This window comes from Mustelus asterias, chromosome 18, assembly GCF_964213995.1.
Source record: "Mustelus asterias chromosome 18, sMusAst1.hap1.1, whole genome shotgun sequence".
Classification (NCBI taxonomy): domain Eukaryota; kingdom Metazoa; phylum Chordata; class Chondrichthyes; order Carcharhiniformes; family Triakidae; genus Mustelus; species Mustelus asterias.
In genome coordinates this window covers 83142346-83159129 of record NC_135818.1, presented here as the reverse complement: position 1 = coordinate 83159129, position 16784 = coordinate 83142346, and the positions used below count along the sequence as shown (strand labels likewise).

Genomic DNA, 16784 nt, shown 5'->3' with positions numbered 1-16784 from the left:
AACCAGCACACCTTTGGAGTTGGGTCCAAAGGCCTATTTATATACCGTCAATGCTATGCAATTCTAAGATGAGATGTGCAGGCTTGATCAGGAAGGACCAGACTTACAAATAACCTAGTCCTTTTCCTAAAAATTACCTTGTTGTCAAGCGACTGTTGCAGATGACTTAAGTACCACTTAGATTGATTTAGTTTTCCTTTCGGAGTGCATCGCAAAATAGTAGACCATCTAATTTTATAAAGTGGCTCATCTTAAAAAGAAAACTTAACGAGCACCCAAGGCCAAATCCTAATTTAAATGTGCATATGAAAGTTGATTTTAAATGCTCTAATGGCTGACCTGTGCAGTGGGAAACATTTTATGCAGTTTTAGAACCCCAGGTTGACTGAAAAACGATACTGAATGGTAGAATACTGGGCCTCAAATCTGAGCATTGCACTGCCTTGTCAGCTGGGAAATACTCATGCTTTTATTCTCATATTAAATGTCATATTGTGCAGGTTTTGTGATTATCAGACTAATTTTTGAGAGGATGTTTTACTTTCTGTATCATCCAGCATGATGAGACTAATAATTCTTCCAGCAGGAAAAGAAAGGCACCTCGTCAGATGTCACTTGTTTCAATAGACTCATGTTGCCGCTTAAAATAAACCATTCTGCCTCGCACAAATGCCTTTCCCTTACTCCTCGCAGATAAATGGGAAAATCAGTCCTGACACAATACTAGCAGTAAAAGATTAATCCTGTACCCTAGCATGCTGGAAAAATTATCTTTTTTCTTATGTTGTCTTTTAAAAGAGAAAAGAATATCAAAACTTGATGTGTCCCTGAGGGCACTGAGAAATGCATTGTTTAAATTTTAAAAAAGTTTTCAAAGTTTTAAGTCTAAAGTTTATTTATTAGTGTCACAAGTAGGCTTACATTAACACTGCAATGAAGTTACTGTGAAAATCACCTAGTCGCCACAGTCCGGCGCCTGTTCGGGTACACTGTTATCATGGCCAATGCACCTAACCAGCAAGTCTTTCGGATTGTGGGAGGAAGCCGGAGCACCCGGAAGAAACCCACGTGGGGAAAATGTGCAAACTCTGCACAGACAGTGACCTAAAAGTAGGGAATTGAACCCAGGACCCTGGCGCTGTGAGGCAGCAGTGCTAACCACTGTGCCATCCTGATTGATCATCTGAGATGGATGGTCTACGAAATAACCTTTGATAAAACAAAAGCAGCAGCGCAAGAAGCTGATGTGTTGAAAGGATTCAAATGTCATGGATCGCAAGAAACCTGTGGAGAACCTGACTGCATTGCTTCTGGTGAGTATGTCATAGCTTTATAGCATGTTCTTATTATATTGTTAATGGATAGCTCAGCAATTATTAATGCAGATTATGTAATGTGCTTTGTTTAATTTAACTACAAGGACTTTAGAACTAAATGAGCCAATTGTTTTGCGGGGGGGGCATGCACGAACTGATACCCTTATCAAAATTCTTGCAAAGTTTCGTTTTGTTGTACTGAGATTGACCAATCCAATGCCGATTAAGCAAAATACGTTTCTTCTTTCCGTAGATAATGATCTCTTGGAGGGGAGAAAGGATTTCATGTCAAGAGAAAAGTCTAGTTGTTCAAGAAATCCTTGTAGGAAGCAACATAATTGACTGTTTACTAAAAGAAGAATCTTTAGGAGCAGGAAATGGTCTTTGGGCCCAATAAATCCTGCACCATTTTCCTATATTGACTCTACCAGTCTGCCGTGTTACTCTCTTCCACAATGCTATCTCTGTCCAGAAGTACGTTGATTTATCTCTCAATGCCCCAGTTTCTGCTTCAATGATCATCTCTGCGAATTTCTTTGACTCCTATCCTTAGTCTAGATAGAGAATTTCTGACTGACTTAGCTTCTTGTAATTGGTTGTCCCCTCCCTGGTGTTGCGGAATCTTTACAGTCGTGACCGATTTACTCCACCCAGTTCCCTTCATAATCTTCAATCTTCCATTAGGCCATCTCCAAAGTGTCATTTGTCCTAAGAAAGCAAGCTTTTCTTCTTTCACCCGATGACTATACGTAAGGCGGGATTTTATGGCCTCGCTCAGTTGAGATCGTTAAAATCCCGCCCGAGACCATCAGAGATTTCTGTTCTGGGAACCTCGCCCGCCCCGGAGGTGGTAGAATTCCGGCCCTAACATCTGGAATCATATTTATTGCCCCTTTTGTACCCTCTCAAGCGCTGTAATAAGCTGTCTGAGGCAGTGACTGCATCTGCTCATAGTGCTGCAGGTGGGGCCTGACCAGTACTTAATGCAGCAGCATTAAACTGCATTTCAGTCAGTCCCTAACAGGGCCAATGTAAATAAGAGCTAAACATTAGCCAGAGTTCACGGATGCCAACCCACACCACCACCCCCCCTCCCTCCACCCCGTCCAAAAGGAAACTCAGAAGAATTTAACCGCAAATCAGAAACTCGAGAAATGTGAAGGTTGGATCAAAGGATAACGGGTTTCTGAGCTATGTGCAATTTTGATGAATCAATCAGTCCCACTGTGTAGCTGAAGTTGGTGCTGCTTCTCAGACCTCCTGATGGTGAGCTAATGTTCACTGAATTACATTGTAGAACTTTTGCACCTTTTAACAAAACAAAATGCCTTTAATATTTATGTTTAAAATGGGACAATGGGTGCCACTTCATTTTAACTTGAATCCGTTTACAACGTGGTTATTTTTCTTAACAGTAAACTTTTCTGTGTTCTTTGGATTAAAATATATTCATCTGTTCTTTGTTCGGAGTCTTTTTTTATGGTCTTGCGCAATTCATCCAGAAGTTATAGATCACCCTTGGCATATCTGAGTAGCTTGGTATGCACCTTTTGAAAACGTCTAGATTTCTCATGTTTTATGCTATTGGTCTCATCTTTATTTACATTCTAATGTATTAAGTGATTTGGATTGTACTATTCTGACTTAATACCCCTTTTCCCAGCCACTGGGTAAAATCAGAACATCTATAATCTCGGATTCCAGTTTAATCCTGTCACCTGAACCTTAAAACCTATATTCAAAACATCAACATTACTTCCACCTTTGCCCCGTTCCTACTGAAATCTTAGTCAATGCCTTCATCCACCATGTCAGGCAGATCAACTATACATTGTTTTCTTTGCAGGCCCTCCATTCACCACTCTGACTTGTTCAGAGCACTGCTGCACATGTCCTGCCCTGCATTTGTCTATAACCCTTTTACTTGCTGACCAGCACTGGTGCATGGCATCCCCAGTATAACGCATTTGAAATTCTTAGGCTGAAATTCTCCCAGATATTGGCAAAGCCTGATGTTGGGTGGGAAAAGTGGCATTGAAGTTCCCTACAGCCACGGTAGCTTTCTCCGCCATATGGTCCGGGACTTAGAAAAAAACTTCAAGGGACGGGTCCTACAATGTATTGCTGGCAGGGCGGCTTCTGATTCACCCACTCCCGCCAGCAACTTAGAAACTCGAGGATCGGGATGCCATTTTTAAAAGCTGCCCCCGTGCACAGCAACCAAACCAGTGACCCCTGGAATTACTCTCCTCTTCCTGGCACTGTGCCCAGGGATGAGGCTCTTCCTCATCCCACCCCCTGAGCACTGTACTCACCTGAGCTCCCTGGGGAGGTCAGCTTATCACCCGGGCATCACGCTGCCGTGGATGGATTTTTTGATATGGGGTGAGGGGCGGATGATTTTGGTGTATGGGTCTTTATAATAACATGTTAATTTATTCAAATGAAGTTTCTGATGTTGAATGTCAGGAAACACGCCCCGTCATTGACAGGGTGTAACGACATTAATCAGGCAATTGAGGTGGGCCTGTTAGAATATGAACACTAAAAGAGCTCCTTGATTAAGGGCCAAATTGATGGGTGAATCAGGGAGCCTAGCCTCTTGATTTGTATTTAACCAGGAGTGTCAGTTCCTCTGGGACTCCTGGTTAAATACAAAGCAAGAGGCTCCCTGATTGGCCCATCAATTTGGCCCTTAAGCAGGGAGTTCATATTCTAACAGGCCCACCTCAATTGCCTGATTAAAGTCGTTACACAGGGATAAACGACAATCACGTCATGCTCTTGCGATATTTTCCACTCCCATCACTGAACCCACCTGCCATGAGTGGGAGCAGAAAGTCCTGGCCATTGTGTGGCCTGCAACTCCTTTCATCATCTTTCCCTACAACATCTGTATAATATTGTATCCCACTGTTCATCTGACTGTGGACTTGTGTGTGATTTCTGCTCCCTTTACCCTGCCATTAGTGACAGTACGCAGCCGCCTCATTGTTTGCATCTTCCCTTCATCATTACAAACATCATCAAAATCCATCAGTTTGACTAAACGTGAAGTAGCCTCTCGTAGTTTTCCCCTCTGCTTCAATATCCATTCTCCTTGCATCTTTTTATGATGTTCTTTGGAAATTATTCTTAAGCTAAATGTGCTGCATTCAGGTAAGTAGTAGTCAGGTTGTACTAACTGCACTCAAAAAGTTCTTGTTTTGGAAACTTGCTTATCCCCAATTATTGTATTTATATCGCTATTCTGTTTTCTTGCAAATATGTTCTCATACTCATTAGTCACATATTAGAAATGTTTCATTTGTGCTCTCAATTGCTGTTATTTGATTTGTGAATTAATATTACAAAGTTGTGTGCTGATAGTTTCACGAAAGGAACCACACAGTGGAGAAGGTGGTGCGTTAAAAATAAACAAAAAATAGATCTAAAGTTCCATCTCATGGTTGGAAGATTAATTTCTTGCTCACTAGGAATTGATAGTGAAGTTAAGATGGATAACCCAGTATAACTCCAGTCTTAATCTCGCAGTTTAATGCTCAATTCCAGTTTTATGTAAAATAGATGCATCTAGCACTTGGGTAAAGACATGAAAATCAGCCATGGAGATGGAATTTAATGCTCTCCCTTAAGGCAAGTTTGGAGGCAGAGGACATTTAATTGAACAGGAAGGTGACGGATGGGGACCCAGCCACCTTCTTGTCTCTGCTCAGTTAAGTTCTGTAAGAAGTCTCACAACACCAGGTTAATGTCCAACAGATTTATTTGGTATCACGAGCTTTTGGAGCGCTGCTTCTTCTCGCCTGATGAAGGAGCAGCACTTCAAAAGCTCGTGATATCAAATAAACCTGTTGGACTTTAACCTGGTGTTGTGAGACTTCTGACTGTGCCCACCCCAGTCCAACGCCGGCATCTCCACATCACAGCTAAGTTCTGGGAAGGAAGACTTATTGACAGCCTTTACATCCCAATTGAGGCCCTTAAGTGGACAATTAACATTCATAAGGGCCCCAATCCGCCACCACTGACATTCCACCAGAGTACAAGTGGGAGACTCACCTTGTGGTAAGCCCAAAAAGCAAATCCAAACCCTCTTGCATTTGGGGAGTGGGTGTTGTGGGTGACTTCTTTCTAGGATAATCCTGTGTAATATATGCTGTCCGCATATATGAACGATCTTCTTCCAATTCCTCATATTGTACAGTAGCACTGCTGATGGACCCTGTTTTCTTTTCTCTGATTAGCTGTTGCTTTCTGCTTAACCACAGGTCCATTTGAAGCTTTGCTTTCATACTTGTTTTGAATCAAAGCTTTGTCAAAAGCTCCTTTATGTGGTTGCAAGACATTTTTTGCTCAAAGTAAAAAGTGCTTTGCTGTTTGCTTCCAAATACCACAAACAAAGCACCAGGAATCAATAGGGTAGCTTCACATGATGCACCATCTCTTGCCAGGGATAGTTCTTTGAAAGTAGACCAAATGTAAACATGAGCAAATAAGTTGAAATGCTTCAGGTCAGTAATTCTTTTCAGTGTGGAGCACATAACAGCTGATCACAGGACTGGTCATGATATGGTCTCGATCATTATTGCTGTCCATTTAGTAGGCAAATGTTTTCCCCTCTTTCTGAAATGATACCATGAACAGACATTGAGGAAATGTTCCCTAGACCCATATTGTGGAGTAGCTGCCTCAATACCCTTATAGGTGAAGTTGAACTGCTTCTAAGATACTTTGACTGTACAAACATGTGAATAGTAACACAGGAATCTTATCTCGGCCTTTTGGCTAAGATCAAGTGTGGTTCAGCAGTCCTGCACTTGATAGAAGTCAATGAGGTTACACTGAGGCTTCATTTGAAGCAATTTTTAAAAACGGCATCTAGGCCTTTTGGCTAAGATGCAAATGAGATCAAGGACTGAAGGGGGTGCAATGCCTGCTCCTACCAGCTTGGATCATGTAGATCAAGCCCAAGACAGGAAGAGGCTTGCCTGCCTTGTCAGCTTGGATCTGTAATGTCTCACTAGTTGACACTTTGAATTGGACTTTGATTGGATATAGCGAAATAAAAAACACAGGACTTGTGACTGTCATGGCGGTTTCAACTTGATGAGGTACTTGGTTATGGTAAGTGCATTTAAAGGCAAACCAATATTGGTTAACAGCAAGCATCACTGTACTTGGTTGAAGCTATTTGGCTAAGATCAAGTGTAGTATGGCCGGCAGCCCATGGTCGGCCGCACTTGGTTGAGGTCATTAGGTTACACTGAAGCTTCATATGTTTCATATGAAGCAATTTTTTAAAGCGGCATCTCGTCCTTTTGGCTAAGATGCAAATGAGCTCAAGTCTTGGAGGAGGAACCGCCCCCTTCTCCAATCAGTTTGGCTCATGTAGATCAGGCCCAGGACAGGGTGGTTTGGTCGCTCGCCCTGTCTTGTCAGCCTGGATCGGAAATGTCTCAACTCGTTGAGACTCTGAATTGGATTTGATTTGATTGAATTGGAAAAGTATATTAAAAAAAATAGGAAGAGAAAGGCAGTCAAAGATGCAGACCACCTCACTGGCTGTGGGGCATCTTCCTTTTCCAAGTCACCCCATTCTTGAAACTAAATTAACTTTTGCTGACTTCATGAATACAGCAATTTTGGGTTAAATTTGTGACTGCTTGCATATTCCAGACTTCTTAAGCTTTGGTTAGATCAAATTTGCCCGAACAAACTTTTTCTTTTGCAAAACTTTGGCCAACACATTTGTTTGCCTTCTGGGAGTGTAAATTAAGATGTTAACAGAATTCTCGCACTGTATAAAACTCTACTCGAATAGAGTGGGATGATGGGGAAGCTAGCATAATTCAGGCTACCTGTGAACATTATTATTAATTTGCATGATTTTAATTCCCTGTTCTTCCTCCTCATTCAAAAGTTTGGACTGGTTTGGATCAGTCTTTGACACAAGTGGAACTTAGGAACTGACTAACAATATTACTCTTTAGACCAAGCTACAGTGGCTGTGTGAAGAAGTGAAGGAACGAGACGGACGAGAACACAAACTACGAGGCCATCTCCGGCAGTGTCGAGGGCAGCTGAAGGACCTCCTACAGGACAAGGAGTCAGAGAGCCAGCTTTTCATAGAGCAGATCACAAAACAAGAACATCTTCTTGAGGAAATTCACAGGGAAAAACGAGGTTAGTCTGTAACTCTTTCATTGCTGAGGTGGGATTTACAGCTCAGAGAAACAGTGAGATTTTTCTGACCAGCATCAATTCACTTTCTTAGGGTATTGGAATGGGATGAAGCATTCACTGCTTGTAATTAATATCAATGATGGTCTCCCACAGTGATTGAAATGTGAAGTGATGAGTCTTTGCTGGACACAGTTGTTGGTCTGTTTTGAGGTTTCTGCACAAAACAAATAGTCAAAGGAAAGCAGACCAGGTATAGTACAGTGTGGACTTCCAGCTGTGGGATTGTGAGGTTAAAATGATTGCAATGGCTTTGACCTCCCACTGTTGCCAGTGCATCACAAATAAGACTTTGTTGAGTACACCTGCTGTTTAGAAGAAAGCAAATCGATTGAATGGGAAGAGGTCTTGTGGTGAAAGAACCTAAAAGAGTCAGTTTTGTTGGCGAATTTTACATCAGTGCTGCCCAAATGGGAAGCAACTAAGAAGTTAAGACGTATCCAATGGGGAGTACTAGATGTGAACAGGCAAAAGGAAGAGGGACTTAGAGGGGAAGAAGGCTAGTTTGTGCAGCATTGTTGACATACAATCTAAATATCATACCAGGCTTGTAGTGGTGAGTAGCTTTTACAGGTCCTTTCCTGCAAGACATGCCGTTCCATAGCGCCCTTCAGTTTTTTCTTTATTCATTCGTGGGACATGGGTGTCGCTGGCTGACCTGCATTTATTGCCCATCCCTAGTTGCCCTTGAGAAGGTGGTGGTGAGCTGCCTTCTTGAATCGCTGCAGTCTATATTCTGTGGGTTGACCACAATGCCGTTAGAGAGGGAATTCCAGGATTTTGACCCAGCAACTGCGAAGGAACGGCAATATATTTCCAAGTCAGGATTGGTGACTGGCTTGGAGGGGAACTTGTAGGTGGTGGTGTTCCCATTTATCTGTTGTGTTTGTCCTTCTAGATGGGAAGTAGTTGTGGTTTTGGAAGGTGCTGTCTAAGGATCTTTGGTGAATTGCTGCAGTGCATCCTGTAGATAGTACACACTGCTGCTGCTGAGCGTCGGTGGTGGAGGGAGTGGATGTTTGTAGATGTGGTGCCTATCAAGTGGGCTGCTTTATCCTGGATGGTGTCAAACTTCTTGAATGTTGTTGGGGCTGCACCCATCCAGGCAAGTGGGGAGTATTCCATCACACTCCTGACTTGTGCTTTGTAGATGGTGGATAGGCTTTGGGGAGTCAGGAGGTGAGTTACTCGCCGCAGTATTCCTAGCCTCTGACTTGCTCTCAGATCTCAAACCGGTTTATGGGCAGTGATGTTCCTTTTGAAGTCACTGTTGCATTGTTTTTAAAATTTATTCGTTCATGGGTCAAATCAATTCTGGCCTTCCAGATTGCCTGGATAAGAACATGGATCCACTACAGTTTGCCTACCTCCCTAACAGGTCCACAGCAGATGCCATCTCCCTGGCGCTGCACTCAAACCTGGAACGCCTTCATAACAAAGGCACCTATGTCAGACTCCTATTTATTGACTACAGCTCAGCCTTCAACACCATTATTCCCACAAAACTCATCTCTAAACTCTGGCCTGGGGCTCAGCTCCTCCCACTGCGACTGGATCCTAGACATCTGAACCCACAGACCGGAATCAATAAGAACAGGCAATAACACCTCCTCCACGATCTTCATCAACATCGGTGCCTCACAAGGCTGTGTCCTCAGTCCCTTACTATACTCCTTATACACCTATGAACTGTGTGGCCAAATTCCCCTCCAACTTTGATTTTCAAGTTTGCTAATGACACCGTTGTAGTGGGTCGGATCTCAAACAATAACGCGATGGAGTACAGGAATGAAATAGAGAATCTATGAGCTGGTGTGATGACAATAATCTCTCCCTCAATGTCAACAAAACGAAGGAGATGGTCATCGACTTCAGGTAGCGTAGTGGAGGACATGCCCCTGTCTACATCAATAGGGATGAAGTAGAAATGGTCGAGAGCTTCAAGTTTTTAGGTGTCCAGATCACCAACGACCTGTCCTGGTCCCTACTATAGTTAAGTAAGTCCACCAACGCCTCTACTTTCTCAGAAGACTAAGGAAATTTGGCATGTCCGCTACGCCTCTCACCAACCTTTTACAGATACATCATAGAAAGCATTATTTCTGGTTGTATCACAGCTTGGTATGGCATCTGCTCTGCCCAAGACAACAAAAATCTACAGTCCATCATTCAAACCAGCCTCCTACCCATTGACACTGCCTACACTTCCTGTTGCCTCAGAAAAGTAGCCAGCATAATTAAGCACCCCACGCACCCTGGACATACTCTTTTCCACCTTCTTCCATCAGGAAGAAGATACAAAAGTCTGAGGACATATACCAACCGACTCAAGAACAGCTTCTTTCCTGCTGCCATCAGACTTTTGAATGGATTTATCTTGCATTAAGTTGATTTTTCTCTACACCCTAGCTATGACTGTAACACAACACTCAGTATTCTTTCTTTTCCTTCTCGATGAATGGTATGCTTTGTGTAACTGTATACGAATACACGTGACAATAAATCAAATCAAAAGGATGTGGGAGTCACTGACTATGCCAGCATTTATTGCCCATCCCTTACTGCTCTTCAGAGGTGGTGGTCAGCTCCCTTCTCGAACAGCTGCAGCCCATGGGGTGTAGGTGCACCCATAGTGCTGCTAGAGAGTTCCAGGATTTTCCCATAGAATCCCTACAGTGCACAAGGAGGCCACTGGCTCCGAAAGAACATCTCAAGCAGGTCCCCATGCTGCCTGCCCGCCAGCCCAATTCCCCCTAACCCTAGGCATTTACCGTGGCCAATCCACCTAACCTACACATCTTTTCACTGTGGGAGGAAACTCGCACAGACACGGGGAGAATGTGCAGACTGCGCACAGACAGTCAGCCAAGGCCGGAATTGAACCTGGATCTTTGGCGCTGTGAGGCAGCAGTGCTAACCACTGTAACAGTAAATAGTTAGTTCCAAGTCAGGATAGTGTGTAACTTGGAGGGGAACTTGGTGGTGTTCCCATGCATCTGCTGTCCTTGTCTTTCCAGGTGGTCGAGGTCACTGGTTTGGAAGCTGCTGCTGGAAGAATGTAGGGGACATGGTAGCCAATTGGCACACAGCAAAGTCCCACAAACAGCAGTGAGATCATGATCAGATAATCTTTTTTTAGTTTTGTTGGTTGAGGGATTAATATCGACCGGGACACTGGGGAGAGTTCTTCTGTTCTTGTACAGTGCCATGTGATCTTTGATGTTCACCTGAGACAGTGGAAGGGATGGTTGGTTTAATGTCTCATCCGTTAGAAGGCGCCTCTTGATTGCAGTGCTGCCTCGGTACTGCACTGGGAGTGACAGCCCGTATCCCGTGTTCAGGTGTCTCTGGAGTGAAAGCTTGAACCCATGGCCTTCTGACTCGAGGGGAGGGCACTAGTCACTGAGTCACGGCTGACACTGTGGATATGTAAATTGGATTAAATGCTTTCATCACTGTAACTCCCACGGGCTTTTACTATTTTACTTCAGTTTAATTATTTGTAATCCTAGCACTTTACATCCTGAGGGAGAGTCCAATAAATTCTTTTGCACTGATGAAGTCTGCAATAGAAGTTAAATAATCCCTGTCTCAGCAGCTTGTAGTTAGTGCTATTGATACAGCACGGCGAGATTTACGAGCCCCATTGGGGACATGGTTGAAAAAGCCTTTTTGTAATGGATCATCTCTTAACCGTTTTTTTCCCCCCCTTAAATGCCCAAGAGCCACACGCCATTTTCATGAGTCCCCCACAGATTGAACTTTCAACCCATAGTTTATCCAATTCCGAAGGAAGCACCGCTCCAGAATTCAATCCCACTGTTACAGACTTTGGCTGCACTGCAGTACTTGGAAGCTGGAGCTGTTGTTTGCTGTAGCAAGGTAGAGGTGATAAGAATGATGTGTGTTGGCAGCAAGTCCACCCTCATTTGTGGTTCTGGCTGCAAACTTGGAGGAGTCACTCTGTGGAGAGTCAGTGGTTATATTAGACACCCATAATAGCTGCTCCATATCGAGAGTATTAATACCTATGTGCAGCATTAAGGTTATTAAAATTAAACCGTTTGCCAGTTATTTCTGCATTTTTACATTCCCTGTGTGTTTATGTAGCGTTTTTGCGACAAGACCATTCTGAGCTCTGAAATAGAGTTTAGAGTTGGATTTTACGTTTTTCGGCAGGGTGAGGGAGTTGGAATGGAACCTGAGTGGTCTGCTTGCCCCTTTCCCACTGTCTCAGCTCATCTAATCAAGTGTCATCAGGTGGCCAGTTAGGGGCCGTTTGGCTGGTAAGAGGCCAATTAGAAAAAGTGCAAAGTGGACCTGCACCTAATTGGGTCTCTAGGCCGGGACAGCAAATGACAGAGGGGTAATGTGAACAGGAAGGCAGCCATAGCTGCAAGTTTAAAGGCTCCCTGTTTTAGAATCATAAAATCCCTCCTGTGCAGAAGAGGGCCATTCGAACCATCAAGTCTGCACCGGCTCTCCGAAAGAACATCTTACCCAGATCCACCCCTTGTTCTACCCCATAATCCTGCACATTTGCCCTGCTAATCTATCTAACCCACACATCTTTGGACACTAAGGGGCAATTTAGCACGCCCAATCCACCTAACCCACACATCTTTGGAGTGTGGGAGGAAACCGGGAGAACGTGCAAACCCCACACAGTCACCCAAGGCTGGAATGAACCTGGATCCCTGGCACTGTGAGGGAGCAGAGCTAACTGTTCTCTGAATATTTGTTTGCTGAAGGCTTACGAAAGCACAAAATTGAGTTTTTAAAAAAAAAACATGCTGATTCCGCCATCTTCACCAACAGAATCTGCTGGTACATCCTATCATGGTCTAAATGTCAGGCCTTTTCCTCTTCCCTTCTGTTGCCTCATCAGAGCTGCTGTAATACACTCCTAACCTTTTCCATGTCTTGAGGCAGCAGGCAACAGAGAAACTTGGTCAATTGGGGTGACTGGCCTGCAGATTTCCACAGCCGCTCGCCTTCCATAATTTCGGAAACTGGCATGAGGATGTTGCGTTGCCCACCCAGTGCCATCACGTTCAATTTTACATTCGGGGAAGGGGTGATTGGGTGCAACCTGCCTGATTTGCGACTGTGAAACCCAGCCCATAGTGACTACACCATTAGGGAATGATGGAGTGGCCTTGTCATGTTGTTAGATGTGCAATACAAATGTATGTAAGCCAGCTGCAATTGTGTTACTCCGATTCATATCCCTCACTATTGCTGTTAGTGTAGTGAATAACATTTAAAATAGAGATTATGGAGTATTAGAATTCTAGAGGGCATTGGAATTGCATTATAACAATTAGTTTACAATACTGCAGCTTTAAAAAGCTTGTGGTGTAATCAGTGAATAGGGTAATTGTGAATCTCAAAGGAACTACAATCTGGTTGCAATCCACTTGCCGTTTTAATACTGTATCTTATGCACATATGCTGCAGCATTCTGTTCCTTTGTTGAAGTGCTGCTTTGGGTGACAATCCTGAGGGACTGGGCTGTGGAGGAGTGGAAGGAGAGGGACAAGTCAGGTATAGATGAAGGCAAGTACTGCTGCAGTTGCTGACTTGTATCATTTTTCACTGGAGGCTATTAACTACAACTGTATGTAAACCTGTGATTGGAGCATTGTCTGCGAAAGACAAAGATTCATTTTTCCGATGCTAATGTTGCTTGCTGTAGTGGTTCATTGTAGGATTTTGATCTCTTACAGCTACTAAAATTTGCAACGTTGATGTATTGGAAATGCAGTATTTGCAATTTAAGCATGGACACACGCAATCCATTTCGAATTCCCATCAAATCCTAATTTTTGCTAATGATCTCGGGTGTAATTTTCCAGCCCTTCCTGCGGTAAACTCTCCGGGCTCTGCTGAAATTGACCCCTGTTGCGGCATCCCCGGCGGAGGAACGGGTGAGCCATGTAAACTGTCGTTGACTTCCTGCTGGCGACCAATGGAAATCTGTCTCCACCGTGGTCATATTCTACCAAATCCAGATAGGAGCAAAACCTTCAAGCACTAAATATAAACATTAAACAGAGAGAAGCAACATTACCCTGTTTGTCTTCTCTGGGTAGAAATTTAAACCTTCGTTGGTCCTTTTCACATGGAACTCTCTCTCTACACCTTATTAAGGAAAAGCTTTGGGTCTTTGTAGTCTGTTCCTCACAAATGTTGTCAGTGATAATTAATTTCGGGGTGAAAAGTGTTATTGTGAAGAAGACACCCCAGAAAGGATGCATTTCCTTCAAAACAACAGATGGAACTGTTTTCCATCCTTTTCCCATTGTTCGGCCTCTTATCTCAGAACTGCCTGGGGTAACTGTTTCACAATGTGGCTACCGAAACAAGTCGAGAAACACCAATCTCTTATTTTTGGCCAATGACAACAGCTGAGTTATACCCTGATTTGTTAAACCCTAAAGAATCTTGTTAATGTACAGCTTTTAAACTATTTATTACATTAAGTACAAAGAAATAAAATCTTTAATAGGAGATTAAATCAAATCCTACTCCTACACTTGTATGTTGCGTGTACAGAAGCTTAGTGATTATGTTACTCGTTTAGTAATCCAGAGGTCAAGACGGATGAGCTCAAATCTCAACACAACACCTGGGGAATTTGGATTCAATTAATTAAATAAATCTGGAATAGATCGTACAATTACCTGATTGTTATAAAAACTCTGGTTCACTAATGTTCTTTTAGGGAAGGAAATCTGCCATCCTTACCCAGTCAGATCCACTATAATGCAGTTCTCTCTTAACTACCCTACTGAAGTGGCCCAGAAAGCTACTTAAAAAGTTGGTCACCAAGACCGTCTTAAGTTGACGATTACCTGAACCATCTTCTGCTTTATCTGGAGGTTGTTGGAATGTGTTCACGGGGACACAATGTACAAACCTCCAGATAAAGTGGGGAGAAACATGTTCAACATTGCGCTCTCCTTGATGGTCATCTTTGTGTGTGGCTACATCAAGCTGTGTATTGACCCTCAGTACACAAACACAATGTGCTGATGTTGAGAAGGATGGGTCTCGCCACATTGCTGCAGAATGCTCCAAGCAGTTAGAATGTGCCATCTATCCCGCATGGAAAGGTTTATGCAGAGAAACACCTTTGACCACAAGTCCATCAGGCAGTGGTTTGCATGTAATGTCCTTGACACCCTGTGGAAAAAGAGATCATAGATCTTGTCAGATGGTCCTTGCGCAGATTGTCAAAGTCATTTGGCAGAATACCTCTTTGCCAAAACTTTCAAATAAGCACCAAGATGTAACTTGGCTGGTAATGAGAAAGGCCCTCCCCGTTAGACCCTTCCTACACTCGTGGAGTCTCACTCTCTCGCCATTCTTGTCCTCGAGGTGGCTGTGGTGGAGTAGATACTGTTCGCCTCCTTCTGGAATGTGCCTGGAGTGTGTGCCTGGAGAGAGTTATAGTGGGTTTGGTCGAAGTTCGGACTCTGTGCTCAATGGGCTGTATCCAGGGTCACACATCAAGGTAAACATCAACTGTGGCTGGAGGACCATTAACTCGGTGAAAGATGCTCCTTAATCTGCCTGAAGTACGCTGGTTTTCCAGTGCAAATAGTTGTCCTCAACTGAGTGTTGTCGACTGTGTTTGGGACCAAGTCAGAAACTCCATGGTATATTATGAAGTTAGCCTGGACCCCAACTTTTTTTTTAAGAGTGAGCATAAGGTGCTCCCTCCAGGTATGATTCAATTGACCCACTAGGAAGCTTTTATTAAAGCAAAATTTATTTAAGAACTCATTTAGAATATAACAAAAAGAATTAGCATAACTTTTACCAATTAAAATACTTAAACATGACAAAAGTATAATTCCTAACCGCTTGCACTCTCTATCGTTCCAATGTAAGCAGAATCCCTTTTGGAATTAGCATAAAACCGGATATGCTCACGTAGATACTAGATTTCCAGCTTTTAACAGCTCTGGACACAGGTCCAGACAGGCACCTGTCTTCTAACTTTCATACAGCAACCCCCAGAAAAAGATTCATCCCCAAACAGCAGAATCTCAGAGAAAGAGATTTATTTCTTGGCAGATTCCAGCCTTCAAATCCAGAGAGAAAAGGGTGCTGCTCTAACAACTCCAAACATCATCTCAGCTTGATTTCTCTGTGTAAGCCTAGCTCCATCCAATCACATGAGTTTTCTGTCGATCAACTTAATTCAATCCCACTCTGCAAACCCCACTAAAATAACAGAACAGCATTAGTCCAGATTAAAACAAACATTCTAGCAATTAGTAGCAATTATGTTACTGCAATAACAACTGGGGCGGCATGGTGGCACAGTGGTTAGCACTGCTGCCTCAACGCCAGGGACCCGGGTTTGATTCCCGGCTTGGGTCACTGTCTGTGTGGAGTCTGCAGGTTCTCCCTGTGTCTGCGTGGGTTTCCTCCGGTTGCTTCGGTTTCCTCCCACAGCCCAAAAAATGTGCAGGTTGGGTGCATTGGCCACGCTAAATTCTCCCTCAGTGTACCCAAACAGGCGCTGGAGTGTGGCGACTAGGGGATTTTCACAGTAACTTCATTGCAGTGTTAATGTAAGCCTACTTGTGACCAATAAATAAACTTTAAAACAGGCTGCTGGTTGCAGACCCAATCGCACCAATGTTAGAACAGACTGTTTTTAAAAAAATCCTGCACAGAAACATGACTCAAACACCTTTCTTAAAGGCACAATATTGTCTCAACTGGCACATTCCAAAGTCCAAAACTATGTGCTGAGGGATGCACTAAAACCTGGGGCAGCTGTCACAGAGGTGCAATGGGGAATGGTCACTGTATAAGGTCTTTCAAGCATAGTGCAGCAAGGGACAGGAAAACGTTTTGGAAGAAAAAGTTGAATTTTGTTCGTCTTTTTATAATTCTTGAATTTGAAATGTTTGTCCCCCAGGCTGTGTGACTGATCATGAATGTATGTTGAAAATATCAAGAGAATTACAATTGTATGGAGTGGACCGCGCTGTAGGAAGACGAGTTGAACTTTGTGACACTTGTAATTCTCAAGTTCAAAATTTTCACAATATACTTTTACAAATTTTATGAAATTAAGTACATTTGGGTGGGGGGTGGAAGCGGGAGGAGAAGAATAGGAGTGGGCAGTCCTTGCCAATGACACACTCATTAGTGAATGAATACAAAGAATGTTTTGAATAAACTGAAGGTCGATAAGTCCCC

At 43.3% G+C, this 16784-nt stretch overlaps 1 protein-coding gene across 1 annotated transcript in view; it reads left to right on the top strand.

Annotated features, from left to right (window-relative positions):
* Positions 1-16784, top strand: part of cep128 (centrosomal protein 128) — a 323727-nt gene that overhangs the window by 152875 nt on the left and 154068 nt on the right. The window contains exon 17 of the mRNA XM_078234447.1: positions 7310-7502. Within this exon, the coding sequence (XP_078090573.1) occupies positions 7310-7502 (193 nt within the window). The remainder of the gene's footprint in view (positions 1-7309; positions 7503-16784) is intronic.